At 37.7% G+C, this 22,857-nt stretch overlaps 1 protein-coding gene across 1 annotated transcript; it reads right to left on the bottom strand.

Moving 5' to 3' along the window:
- Nucleotides 1-13,071: 13,071 nt before the first annotated feature.
- Nucleotides 13,072-21,278, bottom strand: LOC135151513 (uncharacterized). The gene is made up of 5 exons (XM_064089997.1): nt 20,315-21,278; nt 18,646-18,783; nt 17,623-18,039; nt 13,670-13,794; nt 13,072-13,263 (listed from the first exon to the last, which is right to left on the bottom strand). Exons 1-5 carry the CDS (start codon nt 21,276-21,278, stop codon nt 13,072-13,074), a joined length of 1,836 nt encoding a protein of 611 aa, XP_063946067.1.
- Nucleotides 21,279-22,857: the final 1,579 nt, after the last annotated feature.

Below are 22,857 nucleotides of genomic sequence, written 5' to 3'. Positions count from 1 at the left end.
CTGAACTAATTCTTTTTCTAGATAATCATTCCTTTTCTTTACACTTAGAGTTTCAGATTTTAATCTTTCATTCTCTAAAGTTTGATCTCTAAAGCTGATATGCAAAGTTTTAAGAAACAATCTTAACTCAGTTATATCTTTAGTATCAAAGGCAAGAGTAGAATGAGGTACCTTAGCAGTAGATTCAGAGTTGTTGTCAGTGTTTGCCATCAGAGCATAATTGACTTCTTCCTCTGAATCAGATGTATCTGTCCAGTTTCCTTTCTTGGTGATAAAGGCTTTTTCCTTTTCTTTCTTGGCTTTCTTGCATTCAGATGCAAAGTGACCCTTTTCACCACAGTTGAAACAGGTATACTTGTCAGCTTTTCCAGCTTTTCCTTCCTTGCCCTCATTCTTCCTGAAGTTCTTCTTATCATAAACTCTGTCAGAGTTTCTGTCTTTCCTTGAAAAACTTTTGCCTTTGTTGAACTTTTTGTAAGCCAACTTCTTGAAGCTTTTCACCATCAATGCTGCTAACTGCATCATCTCATCATCACTTTCTTCAGAGTCTGAGGGAACATCAGAGTTTGAGTCATCAGAGTTTGATGACTCAATGTCAGACTTTGTGACATGAGCTTTTCCCTTGCTTTTAGCAGCTTCCTCTTGAACTTTTAGAGCAACAGACTTTGATTTGTCTCCATGACGTTTGCTCCTCTGCTCCATCTCAAGTTCATGAGTCTTCAGTCTTCCAAAAACATCATCAAGAGACATTTCTCCAAGATCAAGATTGTCTCTTATTGTAGTGACTTTCAAATCCCATTTTTCAGGAAGAGCCAGAAGGAATTTGAGGTTTGAGTCTTCAAGATCATATTCCTTGTTCACCAGAGATAAGTCATTCAAGAGTTTGACAAATCTGTCATACAGATCTGTCAAGGACTCACCAGATTTTGAGTCAAAGTGCTCATACTCCTGTGTAAGGATGGTTTTTCTGTTCTTCTTGATGGCTTGAGTTCCTTGACATCTGGTTTCCAGAGCATCCCAGATTTGTTTAGCAGTTTTGCACCCAATCACCCTATTAGACATTGCATTATCAAGGGCACTGTGCAGAAGGTGTTTCACCTTTGAGTCTTTACCAATTGACAAGATATCCTCAGGGGTATAATCTTTCTTGTCTTTTGGAACCATCTTCTGAGGCTCATCTGCAATTCCAACAGAGAGCTTGGTGGGCATGTGTGGTCCATCATAGATCCTGTCAAGGTATTCTGGATCAACAGAGTCTAGAAATATAATCATTCTCTCTTTCCAGACTGGATATTCAGATGCCTTAAGGACTGGAACTCTAAAAGACGAAGCTTGTGATTTTTCAGACATGATTGTTATTAAGATCTCACTGTAGTTATCTTAACAGAGCTGGCTCTGATACCACTTGTTAGGTCCTATAAACTCACTATATAAGTTGATATAGTGAACACAATCAATAACACAGTATGACAATATAAGAGATTGAAAGCAGTAAACTCTTATTCACAAAGCTTGAATGGTTACAAAAACTCTCTCAGCGATTTATATATTATCACTAAGAGCTGCTAGGGTTCTGTAAAATATACTCGATAACTCAACTCCTATAGAGTAACCCTAATCTGTGTTTATATAGACACAGTTACAAAATCAATCTCTGATTTGATATCCTATAAATCAGCTATGTATTCTATCAATCAAAGATTGCTACTGTCTTCTGTTTAGTTTCCATAGTCAGCAAATCACTCCTCCGCTTCTATCCTTCCTTGAAGTATATCCGCTTCTGAGCTCTTTCCACGTGTAAACTCTGTCGAGTCTTGACTATGTAAACTCTGATCAGACTTTATCAAACTCTGGTCAGACTTTATTAAACTCTGATCAGCTTCCAGCTTAAATTCTGATCACTCCTGTTCTAAAACAAACTTTAAGAACATTAGTAATCATCAATTATATCTAACAGATTTTTATCTTTGAAATAGAGTGGTTTGCCTCACTTCATGCGAGGTCCTGACTCATTTGCTTTAATAATTTATCCTTCTGGGTCTTTTATTTTTGAAGGATCATTTTCAGCTGGTATGTGTGACTTAGTCACCTTGTTTATATCAGTGAATGCATCAGGCAGCTGATTTGCAATGCCTTGTAGATGAATTATTTTCTCAACTTCCAGTTCACATTGATCTGTACGAGGATCATAGATATTTAGTGTCGATGCATTCCAAATAGTTCCTTTTTCCAGCTGTTTGCTTTCTCCCCCTGATTTTAGGATAATCTTGTTTTCTCCCCCTAACTTAGGGAAAACCGTTTCACCAAAATGACAGTCAGCAAATCTTGCTATAAACATATTGCCCGTCAAGGGTTCAAGATATTTTATTATAGAGGGAGATTCATAACCGATGTATATTACCAATCTTCTCTGAGGACCCATCTTTGTACGTTGTGGCGGAGCAATTGGGACATATACCACACACCCAAAAATCCTAAGATGGAAAATATTAGGCTCTCTTTTGGAGGCCAATTGTAAGGGAGAAAATTTATGATAACTTATAGGTATGATGCATACAAGTGTTGCTGCATGTAAAATAGCATGCCCCCAAACTAAAGTGGGGAGATTCGTTCTCATATTCAATGGTCTGGCAATCAGTTGGAGTCGTTTAATGAATGATTCTATGAGACCATTCTGCGTATGAGCATGAGCAACAGGATGTTCAACATTAATTCCAAATGACATACAATACTCGTTGAAAGCCCATGATGTGAATTCTCCAGCATTATCTAAACGGATTATACCGATATTATAATCTAGAAATTGTGCTCTTAGTCGAATTATTTGCGCAAGTAATCTCACAAAATCTAGGTTGCGAGATGATAATAAGCACACATGTGACCATCGAGTTAATGCATTAATTAATACCATAAAATATTTAAATGGTCTACATGATCGGTGAATGGGCCCAGATATATCACCCTGAATACGTTCCAGAAATTTTGGGGATTCAAAACCAATTTTAGCTAGAGATGGCCTTATAATCAAGTGGCCTTGAGAACAAGCAGCACATGAGAATTCATTAGTTTCAAAAATCTTATGGTTTTTCAATGGATGCCCATTTGAGTTTTCAATAATTCTCCGCATCATAATTGATCCCGGATGTCCCAACCGGTCATGCCAGATTATTAAATTATTTGTATCAATAAACTTCTGGTCTATGATAGCATTCACTTCAATAATACGAATACTTGTATAATATAATCCAGAAGTAAAGGCGGGTAGTTGTTCTTTAACACTTTTCCTACCCAAGATGATGCATGTGATATAAATGAATTCTTTATCCTCTCTATTTATTGTTTTAACATGATATCCATTTCTGAGGATATCTTTAAAGCTTTATAAAATTTTTTGTGAATTTGGAGAGAATAATGCATCATCTATAACCAATTTTGTTCCTCCAAGTAACAAAAGATAAGCTCTGAAAGGCATATGTTAAGCCTATTTGTAATTAAGAGGTATCAACTCAACTCTGATAAGAAAGCAAGTAAACAGCAAGTGTTGTTAATCGGAATCCGTACGAAGAACGTCAAATGATTTATTGAAGATTTTATGTCAGAAGAATTTCAGGATGCTGCTATGAACCACTGGGAGAAGTTCATTAATATGTTCAAGCCTCAGTGTACAAATAATCTTTTGTAGCACGTCCAGAAGATCAGTAGGTATAAAGTTTAAATACTTTATTTATTCTGAAGATTCCATTATTGTGTCTACAAATGAAGAAGAACTCGAAGACGAAGATTCGACGAACAAGCCACAGTGTAATTGTTTAATTGACAAGGAATATTTAATTCAGCTAGTTACAGATGAACCAGACAGTACATTTGTGTATCAGCTCATCAGATTCAATATTCCGTGTCAAATGAAAGTGGTCGTTCAATTAAGACAAAGATCGGAATTGTTTAAAGAAGACTGAAGACTCTACTGCAGAAGGAAAGGGGTTAATATAATTATCTAATTAATTATTTCACTTCTCAAAATAATTATATTGAATGTGTAATTTATTTATTAAATTAATTATATCTCGAATTAATTTAATTTATGAATTTATGCATTTAATATAATTAAGTGAATATTAATTGGTTAATTATATTAAAGAAAATGAATTGTTATATACATTTAGAACTCCAAGTCAATCCAATTGATTGTCTTACCTTCTCAAAGATTGTCTAATCCTTAGCTTCCAAGACAAGCCAATTGATTGTCTTACCTTCCCAAAGATTGTCTAATCCTTAGTTTCCAAGACAAGCCAATTGATTGTCTTACCTTCCCAAAGATTGTCTAATCCTTAGCTTCCAAGACAAGCCAATTGATTGTCTTACCTTGGATTGAGATTGCCTTACCTTGGCTAAGATTGTCTTTCCTTCCATAAGGATTGTCTTACCTTGGCTTAGATTGTCTTTCCTTCCATAAAGATTGTCTTACCTTGGCTCAGATTGTCTTTCCTTCCATAAAGATTGTCTTACCTTGGCTTAGATTGTCTTACCTTCCCATAGGATATGATTGTCTTACCTTGTTTTGTAATGTCTTGCTAAGCTATAGACAACCATTCTGATTGTCTTGCCCCTTGTAAAATTTTCTTAGCAAGCTTTGCATTGTCTTGTCTTTAGTTGTCTTGCCTTGTTCATGGGATTTGCATTTAAATATAGCCTCCCCTCTTCATTTGTTCTTGTTAAAGGTCATTGAAAGCTTTCAAGTCGTGCTAAACTTGCCATTCGTTAAATCCACTGTTTACAGTGCTTTGATCACTCGGTTGTTTTGTTCCGCTAAGTTAGAATACTTTCTGTCAAATTTATTCTACGAACTAGTGGACATTAAAACGAACCATATTAATTATATAACGACTTTCACATTGTTATATTAATTAATTAATATCTGATTAACAAGTTAAACTCCAATCAGATTATTCTGCCGCGATTATTTTTAAGTGACGATTGTATTCACCCCCCCCCCCCTTCTACAATCGTTCCAGGACCTAACAATTGGCATCAGAGCTGTTGATACCATTTTACCGTATCAGATACTATACACACTCTGTAACTTCCTAATATTTTTTATTCGAATTAATTTTATTCCAAAAATTAATTTTGATTTAAAATATTTTTTTTTCAAAAATCCAAATCTCATCCAAACATTATTCACTTTAAATCCAAATATTTTTTTAATTCGAATTAATTTTTATTCCAAAAATTAATTTAGATTTAAAATATTTTTCTTTCAAATATCCAAATCTCATCCAACCACTATTCACTTCAAATCCTTAAACATGAGTACACAAAAGATTAGTATCATTAAAATCCCACCGTTCAACAAAGAACACTTTGGCCTATGGAAGAGGCACATGTTACTATTCCTCCGCACTGCGAACAGAAAATACATCGGGATTCTGAACAAGGGTGTTTCTACTCCGATGAAGGTCATACTAGCACACGAAGAAGATGGTGTGTTAATGCCTCATCAGACTATTCTGTAAGATCTTTCTGAGTATACAGATGAAAAGAGTGAACAGATGAACCTAGATGATGTTTTTCAACTGATCTTAGTTGAATCCCTAGATCCGGTCATGTACAATGCTGTTGTAAATTGTACGAATGCGAAGCAAGTCTGGGACACTCTAGAAATCATAAACGAAGGCTCAGAAGAAGTTAAGGAAAACAAGAAAGCGATACTGATGGCTCAGTATGAACAGTTTGGTTCCAATCCCGGAGAAGGGATTTCAGAAGTATTTATCAGACTCAATAATCTGATTAATAACTTGAATCTGAATGGGAAATACTACGACAAGAAAGAGGTCAACATGAAGTTTCTTTTAACCCTTCCCGAACAACACAGAATCACTGCTATCAGGGAAAGTAGAGATCTAAATGAGATTTCTCTGGAGAGACTCTACGGAGTTTTGAAAACTTATGAACTCGAGCAAGTTCAAAGTAAGCAGAGATATGGATGGGGTAAAACACTGAACCATTCGAGAGCTCTAGTTGTTGAGTCACCTGTACCGGAAGAAAAGAAGGATGTTGTTGTTCCTTCTAAGACCAGTCAGGAATTTTTTGTACCAGAGATGGGTCAGACTGCTTCATCCAGTGGTGACGAAGAGTTCTATACCATGGAAGAGCTAGAACAGTTAGAAGATCAATCTATAACACTGTTTGCCAAGAAATTTGCAAACATGGGATTCAAGAAGAACCCCTCCTACAAGTACAAACCTACTGCCAAAAGGTTTCAAAAAGGAGGTTACTCATCTTCTACAAGCAAAGGAGGATACAAGACTGGGATGGTGGACAGAAGCAAGTTCAAATGTTTCAACTGTGGTGAACCGGGACACTTTGCAACTGAATGTAAACAACCCAAGGTTCAAGGAAAGAGAAAAGATTCCTACGACGAACTGAAGCAGAAGTATGATGCATTGGTTAGAAAGCATCAGGGTACTTCTGAAGGTCAAAACTTTAAGAGCAAGTCTTATCTGGCAGAAGGGAAAAGCTGGGATGATACAGACAGTGGAGAAGAAGAGCATATAGGGAATGTTGCTCTCATGGCTAATGCTGGATCATCTTCACCTCATCCTACTGGAAGCTTTCAGGTAGATCCTACATGCCCTAAACTTTTTATGCAATTAGGACTAGAAAGAGATGATGTTATTAAAAAGATGAAAGCTACCAATCTTAAAATTAATGCGTTAGTCTTAGAAATTCATGCTTATAAAATGAATGAGCTGAACATATTGAAACCTAAAATTGAACAACTGACTATGGATTTAGGATTACAATGTGCTAAAGTCAGAGTTCTAGAGAAAGGTGAGATTGCTTTAAGACTTCAGCTAGACGAAAAGAAAGTGAAATGTAAAGCCTTTAAGGAAGCCTTCACTATAGTCAAAGAACTTAATGATAAACAAGAGATCAAGAGAACTGTTGGAATAGGTTTTGACTATAACAAATCTGTAGGTAAGGCTAGTAACATTACTCCCTTTAAGAAGAGTGTTGAGGAGAGAGGAATTCCTTTTGTTTTGAAAGATTCTCCTCAACCATTGTTTAAATCCACAGAAGCTGAACCTCTGTTACAAACTCCTGTTGTCATTAGATATGAACTCAAACAGGAAGACCTTAAAATGAAAAAGAGTAATGTGAATAGAGATGAGATCCTGACATCACTAAAACCAATCAAAGTGAAAGGCGATGTTAGGTTGCCTAAAGCTGGTTTAGGTGTCAACTCTAAAAGAATAAAATTCAACAAGCCTAATAGTTTTGTGAACAGTAGGAATAGAGATAATAGATGTCACTCTACTGAGAACTTTGAATCTGTTAATAAAGTTAAAGTAGAATCTGTTGGTGTTCCTACTACTGTCTGTTGCTCATGTATTTGATGCATGTCATAAATGTTGTGGTGTTGATAACTATATGCTTTGTGCTTTTAATACTATGTCTGCTTATTTTAGAAATTTGCATGCTAAAAATGAAATCACATCACCTAGACAACACACAAACAATAAGCATGCTAGATCAAAGACTGCTACTCCTCCTCGTGTTAGGAAGGAGACTTATGTTCCAAAGCCTAAAACCAAGGTTTACAAGGCTGTTGTTATGGAAGTAAGTTCAGTCAAGAGTGAGCCAAATATCAGTCCAAGAGGCTCTGTTGTATTACCTGATAGAAATCAATTCTTTAAGTTTGCTGGACCCAATCAAGTGTGGGTCCCAAAGAAGGTTTAATCAAGTTGTCTTTTGCAGGGTGCAAGTGGAGTTGTTCGAGTTGCTTGGGTGCTTGACAGTGGAGCGTCAATGCACATGACTGGTACAAGATCCCTGCTAGAAGACATAAGAGAAGCAACTGGACCTTCAGTCACTTTTGCTGACAATAGCAAAGGTCGTACTGTTGGATATGGCAAGTACAAAGTTGGAAGGATCATCATAGAGGATATTGCTATAGTTGAAGGACTTCAACATAATCTCCTAAGTATCAGTCAGTTTTGTGACAAAGGATATTATGTTCACTTTGAAAAGGAGATATGTATCATTAAACATATCAAGGATAAGCGTCCTTCACTATGTGGCATTAGGAAAGGCAACATATACGTAGCTGATTTGTCTTCAGGACCAGGAAATGCAGTTCACTGTTTCTACGCAAAGGCGTCTGCTGAAGATAGTTGGTTATGGCATAAGAAGCTCTCACACCTCAACTTCAAAATCATAAACTCTCTAGTCAATAGAGATCTAGTGAGAGGTTTGCCTTCCCTGGAATTCTCAACTGATGATCTATGTGAAGCTTGTCAGAAAGGAAAAGCGAAGAGAGCATCTCACAAAGGCAAAACCATCAATACCATTACAGATCCACTCCTTTTACTGCACATGGATTTTTTTGGCCCCATGAATGTTACATCAATTGATGGAGGAATATATGCCTTGGTTATTGTGGATGACTTCTCGAAATATACTTGGGTTTACTTCCTTACTTCTAAGGATGGAACTCCGATGACAGTGATTGATCATATAAAGCAAGTTGAATTGGAAAAGGGTGTGCTAGTGAAAGCAATAAGGTCAGATAATGGCACGGAATTCAAGAATCAAACTCTAATCAACTTTTACTCTGAAAAGGGAATTAGAAGGCAGTATTCAGCACCAAGGACTCCTCAACAAAATGAAGTCGTCGAAAGAAACAATCGTACATTGATTGAAGCTGCAAGGACAATGATTGCTGAAGCAAAGCTTCCTCTGTACTTTTGGGATGAAGCTGTGACTACTGCCTGCTATACCCAGAATCGAACGTTGATCAATAAGGATCATATGAAAACTCCATTTCAGCTGTATCACAACAAGAAACCATATGTCAAACATCTTCATGTCTTTGGAGCCAAGTGTTATGTTCTCAAGGATGGTGAAGAGAACTTGAACAAGTTTGAACCAAAGGCATCTGAAGCAATTTTTGTTGGTTATACTAATAATGCTTATAGAGTTTTTGTAATTGATACTCTGTCAGTGAAAGTTAGTGTCAATGTTGATGACACTAAACTCCCAAGTTTAGAATCTGCTAATCCATTTGAATCTCTGAAGTTTGACAACTATCCAAATTCTGATTCAGATGATGATGTGCCACCTGAGGTTGCAACAGGTGATGACAACAATGATAATGATCCAGGCAATGGTGAAGGAAATGGCAATAATGCTGGAGATTCCACTGATGCTAGTGGTGGATCATCAAGTCAACCTGGCAACAACTCAGGGGGAGCTGGTGGATCAACTAGTCACACATTTCAGCTTACCGATAATACAGCTGAATCATCAAGGACACAACTTCCAAAGGAAAGGATTTGGAGGAGAGATCATCCCTTTGATCTTATTATTGGTGATCCTGATGTTGGTGTAAGGACTAGAAGTGCTACGACAAATGAATGTCTTTTCTCTGGTTTTCTATCACAAATAGAACCAAAGAAAGTGGATGAAGCACTTGCTGATCCTGATTGGGTTCTTGCCATGCAAGAAGAACTCAATCAATTTGAGAGACAAGAAGTCTGGGCCCTGGTTCCAAAGCCAAAAGGAAAGTCTACAATTGGAACTAGATGGGTCTTCCGTAACAAGTTAGATGGTGATGGCATTGTTGTTAGAAACAAAGCCAGACTGGTCGCAAAGGGTTATTCTCAAGAAGAAGGAATTGATTATGATGAAACCTATGCTCCGGTTGCTCGTCTTAAAGCCATCAGAATATTTCTTGCATTTGCTGCACACTCCAACTTCAAAGTTTATCAGATGGATGTGAATAGTGCATTTTTGAATGAAAAGCTAGAAGAAGAAGTATATCTGGAACAGCCCCCTGACTTTGAAAATCCAAAATTTGCTGATTTTGTTTACTTCTTATTCAAAGCTGTCTATAGGCTCAAGCAGTCACCAAGGACATGGTATGACACTCTCTCTGAGTTTTTAATTGAAAACAATTTCACTAGAGGTGTCATAGACAAAACTCTCTTTTACAAATTGCATGATAATAATATGATATTTGTTCAAATATATGTTGATGATATTATATTTGGTTCTACTAACGATAACTTGTGCAAGAGGTCTGCTAAGTTAATGCGGAGCAATTATGAAATGAGTATGATGGGTGAGCTGTCCTACTTTCTTGGTGTTCAAGTAAGCCAAAAGGAAGATGGCATCTTCATTTGCCAATCAAAGTATGTCAGAGATCTTCTATAAAAGTACAATCTGGAAGACTCTTCTCCGGCAAAGACACCCATGGCCACTGCCACAAAGCTTGACTAGGATAAATCTGGTAAGAAAGTTGATATTTCTAGCTATCGAGGTATGATTGGCTCATTACTCTATCTCACTGCTAGTAGACCAGATATTATATTTGCAACATGTTTGTGTGCTTGGTTCCAAGCTGATTCTAAATAATCACATCTTATGGCCGTCAAAAGAATCTTTAGATATCTTAAGGGTACACCTGGTTTAGGTATTTGGTACCCTAAGAATACTGGTTTTGACTTAACTCGCTATACAGATTCTGATTATGCAGGATGCAGGATTGATAGGAAAAATACGTCTAGTAGCTGTCAATTTCTAGGATGCCGATTGGTTTCCTGGTACAGCAAGAAGCAGCATTCAGGGTCTACTTCTACTGCTGAAGCTGAGTATATAGCTGCTGGAAGCTGCTGTGCTCAGATACTGTGGATCAGAAACCAACAGAATGATTATGGTATTTCTGTCGACAAAATTCCAATATTTTGTGACAACACAAGTGCCATAGCCATTTCCAACAATCCGGTTCAACATTCCAGAACCAAGCACATAGATATCGGGTATCATTTTATTCTAGAAAATGTCATGAATGGTACGGTGGTGTTACATTTCGTACCCACGACCGATCAAATTGCTGAAATCTTCACTAAACCACTTGATGAATCCACTTTCTCTAAGTTGGTTTGTGAGCTAGGGATGTTAAATATGACATGATTCTCATTGTATATATTTTTCATATGTTTTATATAATTTTGTGAATTTTCTGTGTGATTATAGGTATTTATTAGATTTTATATGATTGTCTGTATATTATTTGATAATTATCTGTGTAATTATGCATGTCTATATGTTTATCTGTAATTTTCTAAATGCCTGCATACTCCCCTGTATTATTCTCTAAGCATTTAGATAATTATTTGTATTTATTTTTCTATTTTTCAAAATCAATTAAGCATAAATATTCGAATTTAAGTTAATTCACTTTTATGAATTAAAGTTAAGTTCATAAGTATTTATATTTAATTAAAGTTGAATTTTACAAAAATATATGTGTAATATATAATATTGTCGTATTATCGATTTTTGATTTAATGTGCAAAACATTTTACTTTTAAAATAAATCAAAAATCATAATTTATATATTATTTTTCTTTGTTTTTTTCTGGTTGAAAAACGCGGCAAGACAATATAAATCATTGTCTTACCGTGCTTTTTAAACGTTTTTTGTTTATTTTTTCAAACAGCAATACAATTTCTGGCATTGTCTTAACGCATTTTCAATTTTCTTTTAAATTATTCGGCAAGACAATTTTAAAATTGTCTTACCGAGTTCATTCGTGACTTCCCCTGTAAGCCTCTCCGTGCGGCAAGACAATCAGAATGATTGTCTTACCGAGTTTTGGAACGGCAAGACAATCATTCTGACTGTCTTACCTCAATTCAAAACACCCACAAGACAATATAATCACTTGTCTTCTTATTTCTTCACTTCATCTTCTTCCACACACCTATGCACGCATATACATACACGCACGAACTTCGGTATTTCAAGTTTTTTTCACAAAACTTGCTCGGTTTCTCGTTTTCAAGTAACGTACAACTTGCTGGTTTCTCGTTTTGTTGCGATTTGGTGTTTAATCGAACTGATATTCAGTTGTATATGTGCATTCGCCTGGTTTTTAGTCTAATCAGCCATTGGAGTCTCGATTTGTAAGTGTGATTTCAAAACCCCTTTCGGTGTTCTTGAAAAATTTGGGGGTTTTCGAGCTTTGTGGAGATTTCGAGACCTTTGCAACTGTTTTTGGAACCCTAACCCCAATTGTTTTTGAATTTGCAAACCGTTAAAATTAATTAAATTTTAATTCGGAATTATTTAATATTTTGAATTATTAATTAATTAATTAATTGTTAAATTAATTATTAAGTGAAATTTGCGAGACATTTGAGAATTATCATTTTATTTGAAAAATTCTCACTTAAAATATTTTTTAATTAACAAAATGGTTGGCCAATTCAAAACTGCGGAGACAAACTACAACGCATTCCAGGACCCTGATGGTGTTTCGAACAGATTTAGGCACTGGGTCAGATTTTTGAACGAGCAATGTCTTGCAAGTACCGCTATCACTGCTTCAGTAGAGCTACAAGTGCAGCCACTTTACGATTTCTATTCTACTGCACTGAATACGACTCTACTGGAAAATCACAGGATGACGGGAGATATAAGGTTAGGAGACGTCAATGGACGCAGGAGCATCACGATTACATCTGATGATGTGAATCGTGTTTTGGGATTCCCTCGAGCAAATTTTGTTGATGTTCCCGAAGAACCTGAGTTGATACAGTTCTTCGAAATTATTCTGTACCAAGGGGAGATTCACTTGTCCAAGATGACAAAAAGCAATCTGAAACTGGAATGGGAGATCTTTTTCGACACTTTGGCTAAAGTCTTCTCTCCCGCTGACCGTAGAAACTTCCACAACATCTCCAATATTCTACAAGTCTTTGGACTCCGCATAGCTTTCAATCGTCAAATTGATTTTGGGAAAGTCATTTTGAAGGAGATTCTGAGAAAGCTAGGTCCCCTCGGGAATCGGAATATGGATAACAACCCTAAAGTTGAATGCTTCTATCCACGATTCCTTATGCTGTTATTGAATGACAAGATGACCGAAGCTGATAAGAATTTCTACTTCAACTCTGAGAGGGTCAATGTCAAATAGACAAGTCTCAAGCTGATCAACAAGCTTGCCAAAGCCACTAAGTTCAACCACATTCCTCTTGTGGTCACTCCTTATATGTCTGAAAGGTTCAAATCTCAGTTGAATTTTTTTCAATTTCAAGTGGCTCAACCGCATCAACAGCAACAACAACAACTAGAAGAACAACAACTGCAACTGCAATTTCAAAAACCACCACAGAATCAACCTCAACCTCTTCAAATTCAACAACCACCACATCAATCCCCTCAACCTTCACCTCAACCATCACCACAACACTCCCCTATACAACAACAACCATCACATTCATTTGAAGATGAGCCTTTACACTATGATTTCTTCGAACCACAACCATCTTCATCTGAACCCATATTACACCTAACCCAAACACAATACTCTCCACAAACACAATAAACCTCACAACCACTTCCATCAGATTCTGCTATCAACCCTGGGCTTCAAGCCTTCCGAGATGACCTACAGGTAGCACAAGTACTTTCTAACCTCTCATCTAACTTTAATGTTGATAACTCTGATTATGGTTGTAACTTTGACTTGTTTTGTCAGCCTTCCAGCAGTGAACCTGACAGCACACAGGTTCATAACCCTGCTGATGATTTTGTTCAACACACTATCTCTTCTCCAAACACTACAAACCTCATTACTATGCAACATGTTCGTAAAGTTGCCCGGAAAAGGAGTGGGAGTAGTTTTGTGTCTGAACCCGCAGCTCTGTCTTCCCTAAAGAAGCAACGGGTGGAAGCCTCGGAGACAACTGCAGCCACATCCTCGCCTTCCCAAAAGGGCTTGGATTCTGAAATGGCAAATATACAGTCTCTGGAGTCATTCTCTCAACCGAATGAACCCATTGAAATTGACCGTCCAGCCACGGTGCCCTGTAAAGAGTCAAGCACTGCTCTAGCACTCACGCTAGTGCAAAATCAAGCCAATAAACAGGATACTACACTTTCTGAGAGCATAGTTTTTCAAAACCAAGTTGCTGTATATGAAAACTTTTCTGATCACTCTTTATTTAATGATCAGGAGATGCTTGGAAACGTACAAGTACGATGTGCTAGAGATAATACCTTTAAATCGCAAGCGCACGATCACCGTTTTAATATTTATGATTCGATCCACAGAGATTAAAATTATATATCGCTACCTATTATCTTTAACCTAGGCGAATTAGAACAATATTTTGAGATGATTTAGTTAGTTTAATTAATTTACTAACCACTAGCGACAGAACTTAATTTTTAGAAAGAAAATACATTATAGTTTAACAAATTTTCGGCAGAACTCGTTTGTTTTTATAACTCATTTACAACTAACTGAATAGCAAACATATGAATTGACTAAACCAAATACATCAAAATTCAATACTTCAACTATTCACTATTCAGAAAAAATGCACGATCCACGAGTTGAAACTAAATGCAAAACCCAGCTGTTGTCCTTTTATGAATTCACGAAATCAACCCATAAACTAACTCAGAAATTTACCACAAATTGGCCAACCAACGCAAACGAATCAAACAAGTAAAAAATGACCCTAAAACATTCAACAGACTCGCATACACACTTCAGCCAGCAACTTGGATGCAAACAAACCTCAAGAATTTGAAGTAAAACCCAGCAGACGACAGAAAAACGCAGCACTTAAACACGAGACAAAAGAAATCGCAGCACAGAGAACAAAACTCGGAAGAAAACACAGAGTGAATGCGGACTGGACTCGACTCAAAACACAACAAAATGCAGCAATTACACTCAGTAAAGCAGCTTCGAAACTCAGCCAGTAAAAACTTGAAAAATTGAAAGAAACTGTAGACTTAAGACAAACCCAGCAATAACTACTAATCAAAAACTCAAAACAAGATCGACTCGCAACTACCACGCAAACTCGAAATGAACTCAGCAGCTACTCTACTCTGAAACCCAGTAACTAAAGCATAGCAAATAACGCAGCATATGACTCGACTATGTACAGAGGCGACTCAACTCGGTGAAAGACTCGGAAACGAAACTCAAACCAACAGCAACAATCGACACAGCAAAATAGAACTTAAAACTAAACCGAGACTCACTAAAACAGGGCTCCAAACTCGGTAGACAGACATGAACTCAGCGATGCAAACGGACCTGATACACAGATGCTACAACTCGGCTTAAAACACAGACTCAGTACCAAAGAAATTGAAAACTAAACCATCAAAATCAACCAGAAAGAAACCCAGCAAAAACAAACAAGCGACCATCAAAACTCAACAAAGCAAGAAAGAAGACGACTCGGTGACGACTCGACGACAGGAAAACAAAATAAAAGTAAAGACTAAACCAAGCAGTAAAAGAAAAGGGAAAGGGGGACTCGACTGTTTTGTCAAGAAGCAGGGGAGGTGGTGTTCATTTGCTGATTTTTGGATTAAAAGACGGTGGGTTCTGGGTTTTAAAATAGAGTAACGAAAACAAGGGACTTGCGTTTGGTGATTTGAAAACAAACGTATATCAATTAACAAGTTGGTAATTGTTTATAATAAAAAATGAACTGCCAAGATTAACGTTACTATAACTCTTAGAAATCTGAAAATTTAAAACCCTAACACAAATTAATTTTGTGCTAGGATTTACTTGACTATTTCAAGAGATCACAAATCTACACTAATCACAAACTCAATGATTTTTCATTTCCCAAAAGTTTAAAAGCATGTGGTGGTACTTAGAAGAATCATATAACTTGGAGAAAATAAATTAAAAAGACAATACAAGATTAAGCTAAACGAGATTTGCATAGAAATTAAAAAGTGTATACAAGCTTGGAAAGGAAATTGGGGCTAGCAAAATGTAAATCTATCTAAGATACTAACTATAGAAATGACTAGGTAGAAAAGGTGGGTAGGTAGCTAGGTAGGTCATTACAAGTAAAGGGAAATGGGTATTTATAACTAAAGAATTAGGGTTTAGGGATAGGGTGGCTCAATCTTGACCATCCATGTGCCTTGTGTGTTGGGAAGATTGTGGCCCTCCATGTGTCCCTTACTTGCCAACTCTTTTTTTTCTTCTTTTCTTTTCCTTTTCTTCTTTTTCTTGCATTTTCTCTTCTTTCTTGATTTATCTACAATTTCCTGAAGTAAAATAAATAAGCGATTAATACTACGAAAATAAACAAAAAATAGGCACTTAAATATGCAAAAATATGGACTAATCAAACTTCCCCATACCTATCTTTGGCTCGTCCTCGAGTAAAAATCAAAAGAAAAGAAAATAAACTAAGAAAACTAGATGCGATTCTATGCTCCTTTTCGTAGGCGTGACGGGTGATTTTAGGTTCACCAACCCGTTAAACTCGTAGACGATCTCTACAAGAGGAGTTTTGTCTCCTAAGGGTTTACAGAAGATATACCCATAAAATCTTCGAGACATTCTAGCAAGTGTCTACTCGACTCTACTCTAATTTCGTTGGTGTTAACAAAAAGCGTTTTAAGGAAAATACGACTTAAAGACTCATCTACTAATAATCAAGATACAGTTGTCTCTAATCTACTTGCATCGACACAAAGATTTACTAGAAATCCAAGGAGTGTAAGTAATTTAAGGCCTTTGATGGATCCTAATTGTCTAAGAACACTTTCTCTTTTTCAATCAATTTTTGAACTGACCCAATCTCTATCGAAACAAATATCTACCCAAACTTCACAAACTCTTATTCTTTTTTTTTCTTTTTTTTAAGCTTTGCATTGACTTTATTTTGTCCGTTTTCTTAGGCAAACAATGTTACCCATGTAGCGAGCTTTAGGTCAGTGACTCCCAAACCAAACAGCCTTAGGGCACTAGGTTTTGAAATCCCCCTACGGACTTAATTGCTCGAGTAACAAAGGCCACAAAACGAGACTAGCCAATCTACTTTTGCCCATTTATCTAAAGATTTTATCTATAAAGAACAATGGGTATTGAAGTAGTTATTCCTTTTCTTTTTCTATCTCTTTTTTTTCTATTTTTTTTTCTTTTTCTCTTTTTTTTATTCGCAAAGGTTCGATTCGACATTGTTTCAACATGTGGGTTCTCTCTCAGGTATCGAATAATATCACTAGACAATCTCTCCATCAAAGGTCTTGTGCAAATGTGTGTGCCATCATGGAATTACGAGTACAAATCGGTCGATACAAGCTTCAAAAAGACAACCTTACTCAACTACGTTCAAATTATCTAAAAGACACTACATATATATATATATATATATATATATATATATATATATATATATATATATACTTTACGAAAACATGATAAACACCAACTACTCCTAAAGTTCGAGTAAGGTTAAGACAACTTAGCTAAAAGTATCTCTATTTTTGGATTTTTCTAATTTTTCATTTTTTTTAGGGTTTTCATTTTTTTAGAATTACACTAAAGCCCTCCCCATACCTAAATCATGCATTGTCCTCAATGTATGCAAAAGATAGAATTGAAATGAGAGAGTAAAGAGGAAAAATACCTGAATAGGGGATGAAGGGGATTTTTATTAACTACTAAAGCAACTTACATGATCAAGGGTCGACGAGGTGGATGACCTCTTCCTCCGAATCAACAGGCAATTCTAAAAATGGTTTAAGACTTTGACCATTAACTTTGAAAACATTACCGTTTTTAGGATCCTGAATTTCAGCAGCACCGTGAGGAAACACAACTTGAACAATGTAAGGACCGTCCCATCTAAAACGCAACTTACCGGGAAACGAATGAAGCCTAGAGTTGTAGAGAAGAACTTTTTGGCCGGGAGAAAAGGATTTTCTAAAGATGGTCTTATCATGGAAGGCCTTAGTTCTCTCTTTGTAAATTTTAGCGTTTTCGTAGGCATCATTTCTAAGTTCGTCCAACTCGGTCAATTGCAACTTCCGATGACTACCGGCGGTGGGTAAGTGGAAGTTCAATTCTCTAATGGCCCACATGGCCCTATGCTCTAGCTCAACCGACAAATGGCAAGCTTTACCATACACGAGTCTATAAGGAGACATTCCTAAGACGGTCTTAAAGGCGGTCCGATAGGCCCATAAGGCATCTATCAACTTGGTAGACCAATCCTTCCTATTCGAGTTGACCGTCTTTTCTAAGATTTGCTTAATTTGCCGGTTTGAGACCTCTACTTGGCCACTAGTTTGAGGATGATAAGGGGTAGCAAGCCTATGAGTGATGGAGTACTTCTTAAGAAGAGACTCGAATTGACGATTCTTGAAATGCGTCCCTTGGTCACTAATGATAGCCCTAGGCGTTCCAAATCGAGAAAAGATATTCTCTTTAAGGAATCTAAGGACAACTTTGTTGTCATTGGACCGGGTCAGGATGGCTTCTACCCACTTAGAAACGTAATCAACCGCTAGAAGAATGTAAAGGTTGCCAAACGAACTAGGAAATGGGCCCATGAAATCTATGCCCCACACATCAAAAAGTTCTACAACAAGGATTGGGCTCATAGGCATCATGTTTCTCCTAGTGATTCTTCCTAGATGTTGACACCTACTACATGCAGAACAATACTCGGCGGCATCTTTAAACAAAGTAGGCCAATAAAAACCGCATTGGAGGATTTTAGCGGCGGTCTTTTTCGCACTAAAATGACCTCCACATGCTTGATCGTGACAAAACGAGAGGATGCTATGAAACTCACTATTTGGGACACACCTCCTAATAATTTGATCGGGACAATGCTTAAAGAGATACGGGTCGTCCCAAAAGAAATGTTTCACTTGAGAAAAGAACTTGGCTTTATCATTTTTGGACCAATTCGAGGGAATGTCACCGGTTGCTAAGTAATTGACTATGTCGACGAACCAAGGGAGAGTGGAAATTGAGAGAAGGTGTTCGTCGGGAAAGGACTCGCTTAAGGGCAAGTCGTTAGTGGATTCAACCACTAATCGAGAGAGATGATCGGCGACGACATTCTCACAACCTTTCTTATCCCTAATCTCTAATTCAAACTCTTGGAGCAACAACACCCATCTAATCAATCGGGCTTTCGAGTCTTTTTTTAGAGAAAAGGTACTTAAGAGCGGCATGGTCGGTGTAAACAATGATTTTTGACCCGATAAGATAAGAGCGAAATTTTTCTAAGGTAAAGACTACGGCTAGAAGCTCCTTCTCGGTGGTAGAGTAATTGAGTTGGGCATCATTTAAGGTCTTACTAGCATAGTAAATGACATGAGGCCTCTTATCTATTCGTTGTCCTAAAACCGCTCCTATCGCATAATCGAACGCGTCACACATAAGCTCAAAAGGTTGACTCCAATCGGGAGACTTCATGATCGGGACCGAAGTCAATTCTCTCTTAAGGTCTTCTAAGGAATGAACACACTCACTTGTGAACTCGAATTTGACATCCTTAGCTAGAAGGTTGGTCAAAGGTCGGGCCTTTTTGCTAAAATCTTGGATGAATCTACGATAAAATCCCGCATGTCCAAGGAAAGAACGAATTTACTTAACGGACTTAGGAGGTGGGAGATTAGCAATTAAGTCAACCTTAGCCTTGTCTACTTCGATCCCTTTTTCAGAAATTTTGTGTCCTAAAACGATTCCATCTTTAACCATGAAATGACTTTTCTCCCAATTTAACACTAGGTCTGTTTCCTCACATCTTTTCAAAACTAAGTCTAGATTGGTAAGCCATTGGTGAAAAGATGGTCCAAAGATGGAAAAGTCATCTATGAAGACATCTAGAAAGTCACCTATCATTTCCGAGAAGATGCTAGTCATGCACCTTTGGAACGTGGACGGGCCCGTGGTTAGGCCGAAAGCTAAGCGTCTATACGTGAAGGTTCCAAAAGGGCAAGTAAAGGTGGTCTTTTCTTGGTCCTCGGGTGCTATTGGGATTTGAAAATTTCCCGAGTAACCATCTAAGAAGCAATAAAAGGCATGACCTGCTAGCCTCTCTAACATTTGATCGATAAAAGGCAAAGGAAAATGGTCTTTCCTAGTGACGGCATTGAGCTTCCTAAAATCTATGCACATTCTCTAACCGGATTGGACACGGGTTGGAACTTGCTCATTGTTCTCATTGGTCACCAAAGTAATGCCAGACTTCTTAGGCACTACATGGACGGGACTCACCCACTTACTATCGGAAATGGGATAAATGATCCCATTATCTAAGCACTTAAGAATCTCTTTCTTAACTACCTCCATCATGGGAAGATTCAACCTCCTTTGAGGTTCTCTCACGGGCTTTGCATTTTCTACCAAATGAATCATATGTTGGACAATCGCCGGGCTAATTCCTTTAATGTCCGAGATACTCCACCCTATCGCTCCCTTATGCTTTCTAAGGATTCCTAAAAGTTCACCCTCTTGTGACATAGTCAAATTAGAGGCAATGATAATGGGATAGGACTCGTTAGGGCCTAGAAAAGCATACTTAAGAGTGTCGGGAAGAGGTTTGAGTTCTAATTCCGGCGGTTGTGACTCAACGGTTGTCTTTGGTGATAGCAAATTCTCGGGTTCAACATCACGCTCTTGACTCGTTGTGGGAATGGTGGATTCTAACATTTGGTTGACCTCATGTGTGTAGTCGGAAACATCCCAATCCTCTCCAAAATGTTTTAAGCAAAATTCAAGGGCTTCTTTAGGATTCATGAGATCTTGATCAACTATTTCATCAATTAGATTAACGTCCAAAGGTTGATCATAGAAATCATCGGATTGTTTCCCCACATGAAAAATGTTGAGGTCGATTGTCATGTTACCAAATGTTAGCTTCATTAAGCCATTCCTACAATTAATCAACGCGTTGGATGTAGCTAAAAATGGTCGTCCTAGGATTATGGGAATTTGATTCTTCGGGTTCCTAACCGGCTCGGTCTCTAGGACGACAAAATCTAAGGGAAACACAAAATCACCTACTTTAATTAGCACATCTTCGATCATTCCCTTAGGAATTTTCACGGATCGATCGGCTAATTGAAGTGTGACATTTGTTTGCCGGAGTTCCCCTAAACCTAAAGCTTGGTAGACAGAATATGGAAGGAGATTAACACTAGCCCCTAAATCAAGTAACGCCTTATCCACAAAAGTTTCTCCTTTGACACATGAAATTGTAGGACAACTGGGGTCCTTGTACTTCACGAAAATTTGGTTTGAGAGAATCGAACTTATGTGAGACGTAAGGAAAGCTTTCTTAGGGACATGGTTGGTTCTCTTATGAGTACATAACTCCTTAAGACACTTAGCATATGACGGAATTTGTTGAATAGCATCTAAAAGGGGTATGTTGACCTTGACTTGCTTAAACACTTCCAAAATCTTCTCCATTTGAGCTGATTGCTTCGGTGAAATAAGTCTTTGAGGGTAAGGGACTCTTGGTTTATAGACTACTTCACTTTGCAACTCGGGTTCCGGGTTTGGGTCACTCGACTCCTCACGGGCTTTTGAACACTCGGGTTCGTCATGATTAATGGTAGTGAAGGGTGGACTTGGATTAGAAGTCGAATCCCCTTTCTTACCAAGGTTCTCACCAACGTGGGTATCTATTAGTTTACCCGACCTAAGAGAAATGACCGAATGCACATTATCCGGGGGTCTTTGATTAAGTGGAAATTTTGGGTTCGGCTCCGGTTGACTTGGGAACTTGTTCTTTTCTCGCTCACACAATGTGCTTGCTAATTGACTCAATTGGGGCTCTAACTTAGAGACGGCTTGCACATTAGAATGCAAAAGTTGCCTATCTTGGGTTAAAGTTTGCATGAAAGTTTGCTGGGATTGAGTCAAGTTAGTTTGTGATTTCACTAAGGCCTCTATGCTTTTTTCTAAGGAATTGAGTCTCTTATCCGAATCATTAAAACCGGGAGGGTTTAACGGAGCTTGACTCGGGTTTTGATAATTCGGAAAAGAATTGAGATTGGGCCTAGGAAAATTAGGTTGTGGGGCTTGAAAATTTTGCCCTTGGTTCCACGAGAAATTCGGGTGATTCTTCCACCCGGGGTTGTACGTTGGTGCAAACGGGTCATTTCTAGGCTTGGGTTGAAACATCGCGTTCACTTGCTCAAAATCAAGAGATTGTTGGATCTCGGGATGGGAAGCATTATAGTTCGGGAACATAGGCAAAGTTGAGGGGCCGCTATGAGACTCTAAAGCTTCGAGTCTCTTAGTAAGGGTTACTAATTTGGCATCGGTTGCCACATTATTTCCTATCGAGTGCAAACCCCTAGAGCTAGACGCCTCGATCGACTTTTTAAGTTCCCTAGTATACTCTCATAACATTGTTTTCTCGGCTAAGTCCTCGAAAAATTCCCACCCTTGATCCTCATCTTTCTCCATGAATTTGCCATGGCACATAGACTTTAATAAAGCGGTCTAAGGCCTCGTACACAATCTTACAAAGTCTCCATTTCTCTATTCCAAGGTGGGGGCATTGTGATAAAAGATTTTTGAAACGATCAAAAAATTTCCAAAAAGACTCATTTTCCCTTTGATGGAATTGATTTATTTCATTTGTAATTCGAGTCGTCTTATGGTTTGGAAAATATTTTTTAAGAAACATTACCACAAACCCCTCCCAAGTGGAAATAGAATTGACGGGAAGACTATACAACCATTTTTTAGCGTTTTCTTTTAAAGCAAAGTTGATTAGTCTAAGCCGAATGGAGTCTTCGCTTAATTGTTGGAGTTTTTGCAAACCGCAAACCTCCTCAAATTCTTGAATAAAGAGATAGGGATCCTCACCTTCACTCCCTAAAAACTTTGGTAACATGCTAATGTGATGTGCCTTAATCTCGAAATTGTTCCCATTAACGGGAGGAAGGGTGATGCACGATGGTTGAGCGGAACGGGACGAGTAACAGCGGTCTTTAAGAGACAATGCCATGTTTATTATCGGTTCGCTAGCTTCTAT

The sequence above is a fragment of the Daucus carota genome, chromosome 3 (assembly GCF_001625215.2).
Source record: "Daucus carota subsp. sativus chromosome 3, DH1 v3.0, whole genome shotgun sequence".
In the NCBI taxonomy this organism is placed as follows: Eukaryota; Viridiplantae; Streptophyta; class Magnoliopsida; order Apiales; family Apiaceae; genus Daucus; species Daucus carota.
This window is presented reverse-complemented; position numbering and strand designations above follow the sequence as displayed.

What these genes read in the sequence shown, in the direction of transcription:
- LOC135151513 (XM_064089997.1), bottom strand. Translation starts at nt 21,278, where the DNA reads ATGGAGAAGATTTTGGAAGTGTTTAAGCAAGTCAAGGTCAACATACCC. An exon ending in TAGGAGGTGTGTCCCAAATA is followed by an intron (nt 18,040 to 18,645) that starts GTGAGTTTCATA and finishes CCAAGTTGATAG; the next exon opens with ATGCCTTATGGGCCTATCGG. An exon ending in AATTCAGGATCCTAAAAACG is followed by an intron (nt 13,795 to 17,622) that starts GTAATGTTTTCA and finishes TTGCCATTTCAG; the next exon opens with AATCCAAGCCCTTTTGGGAA.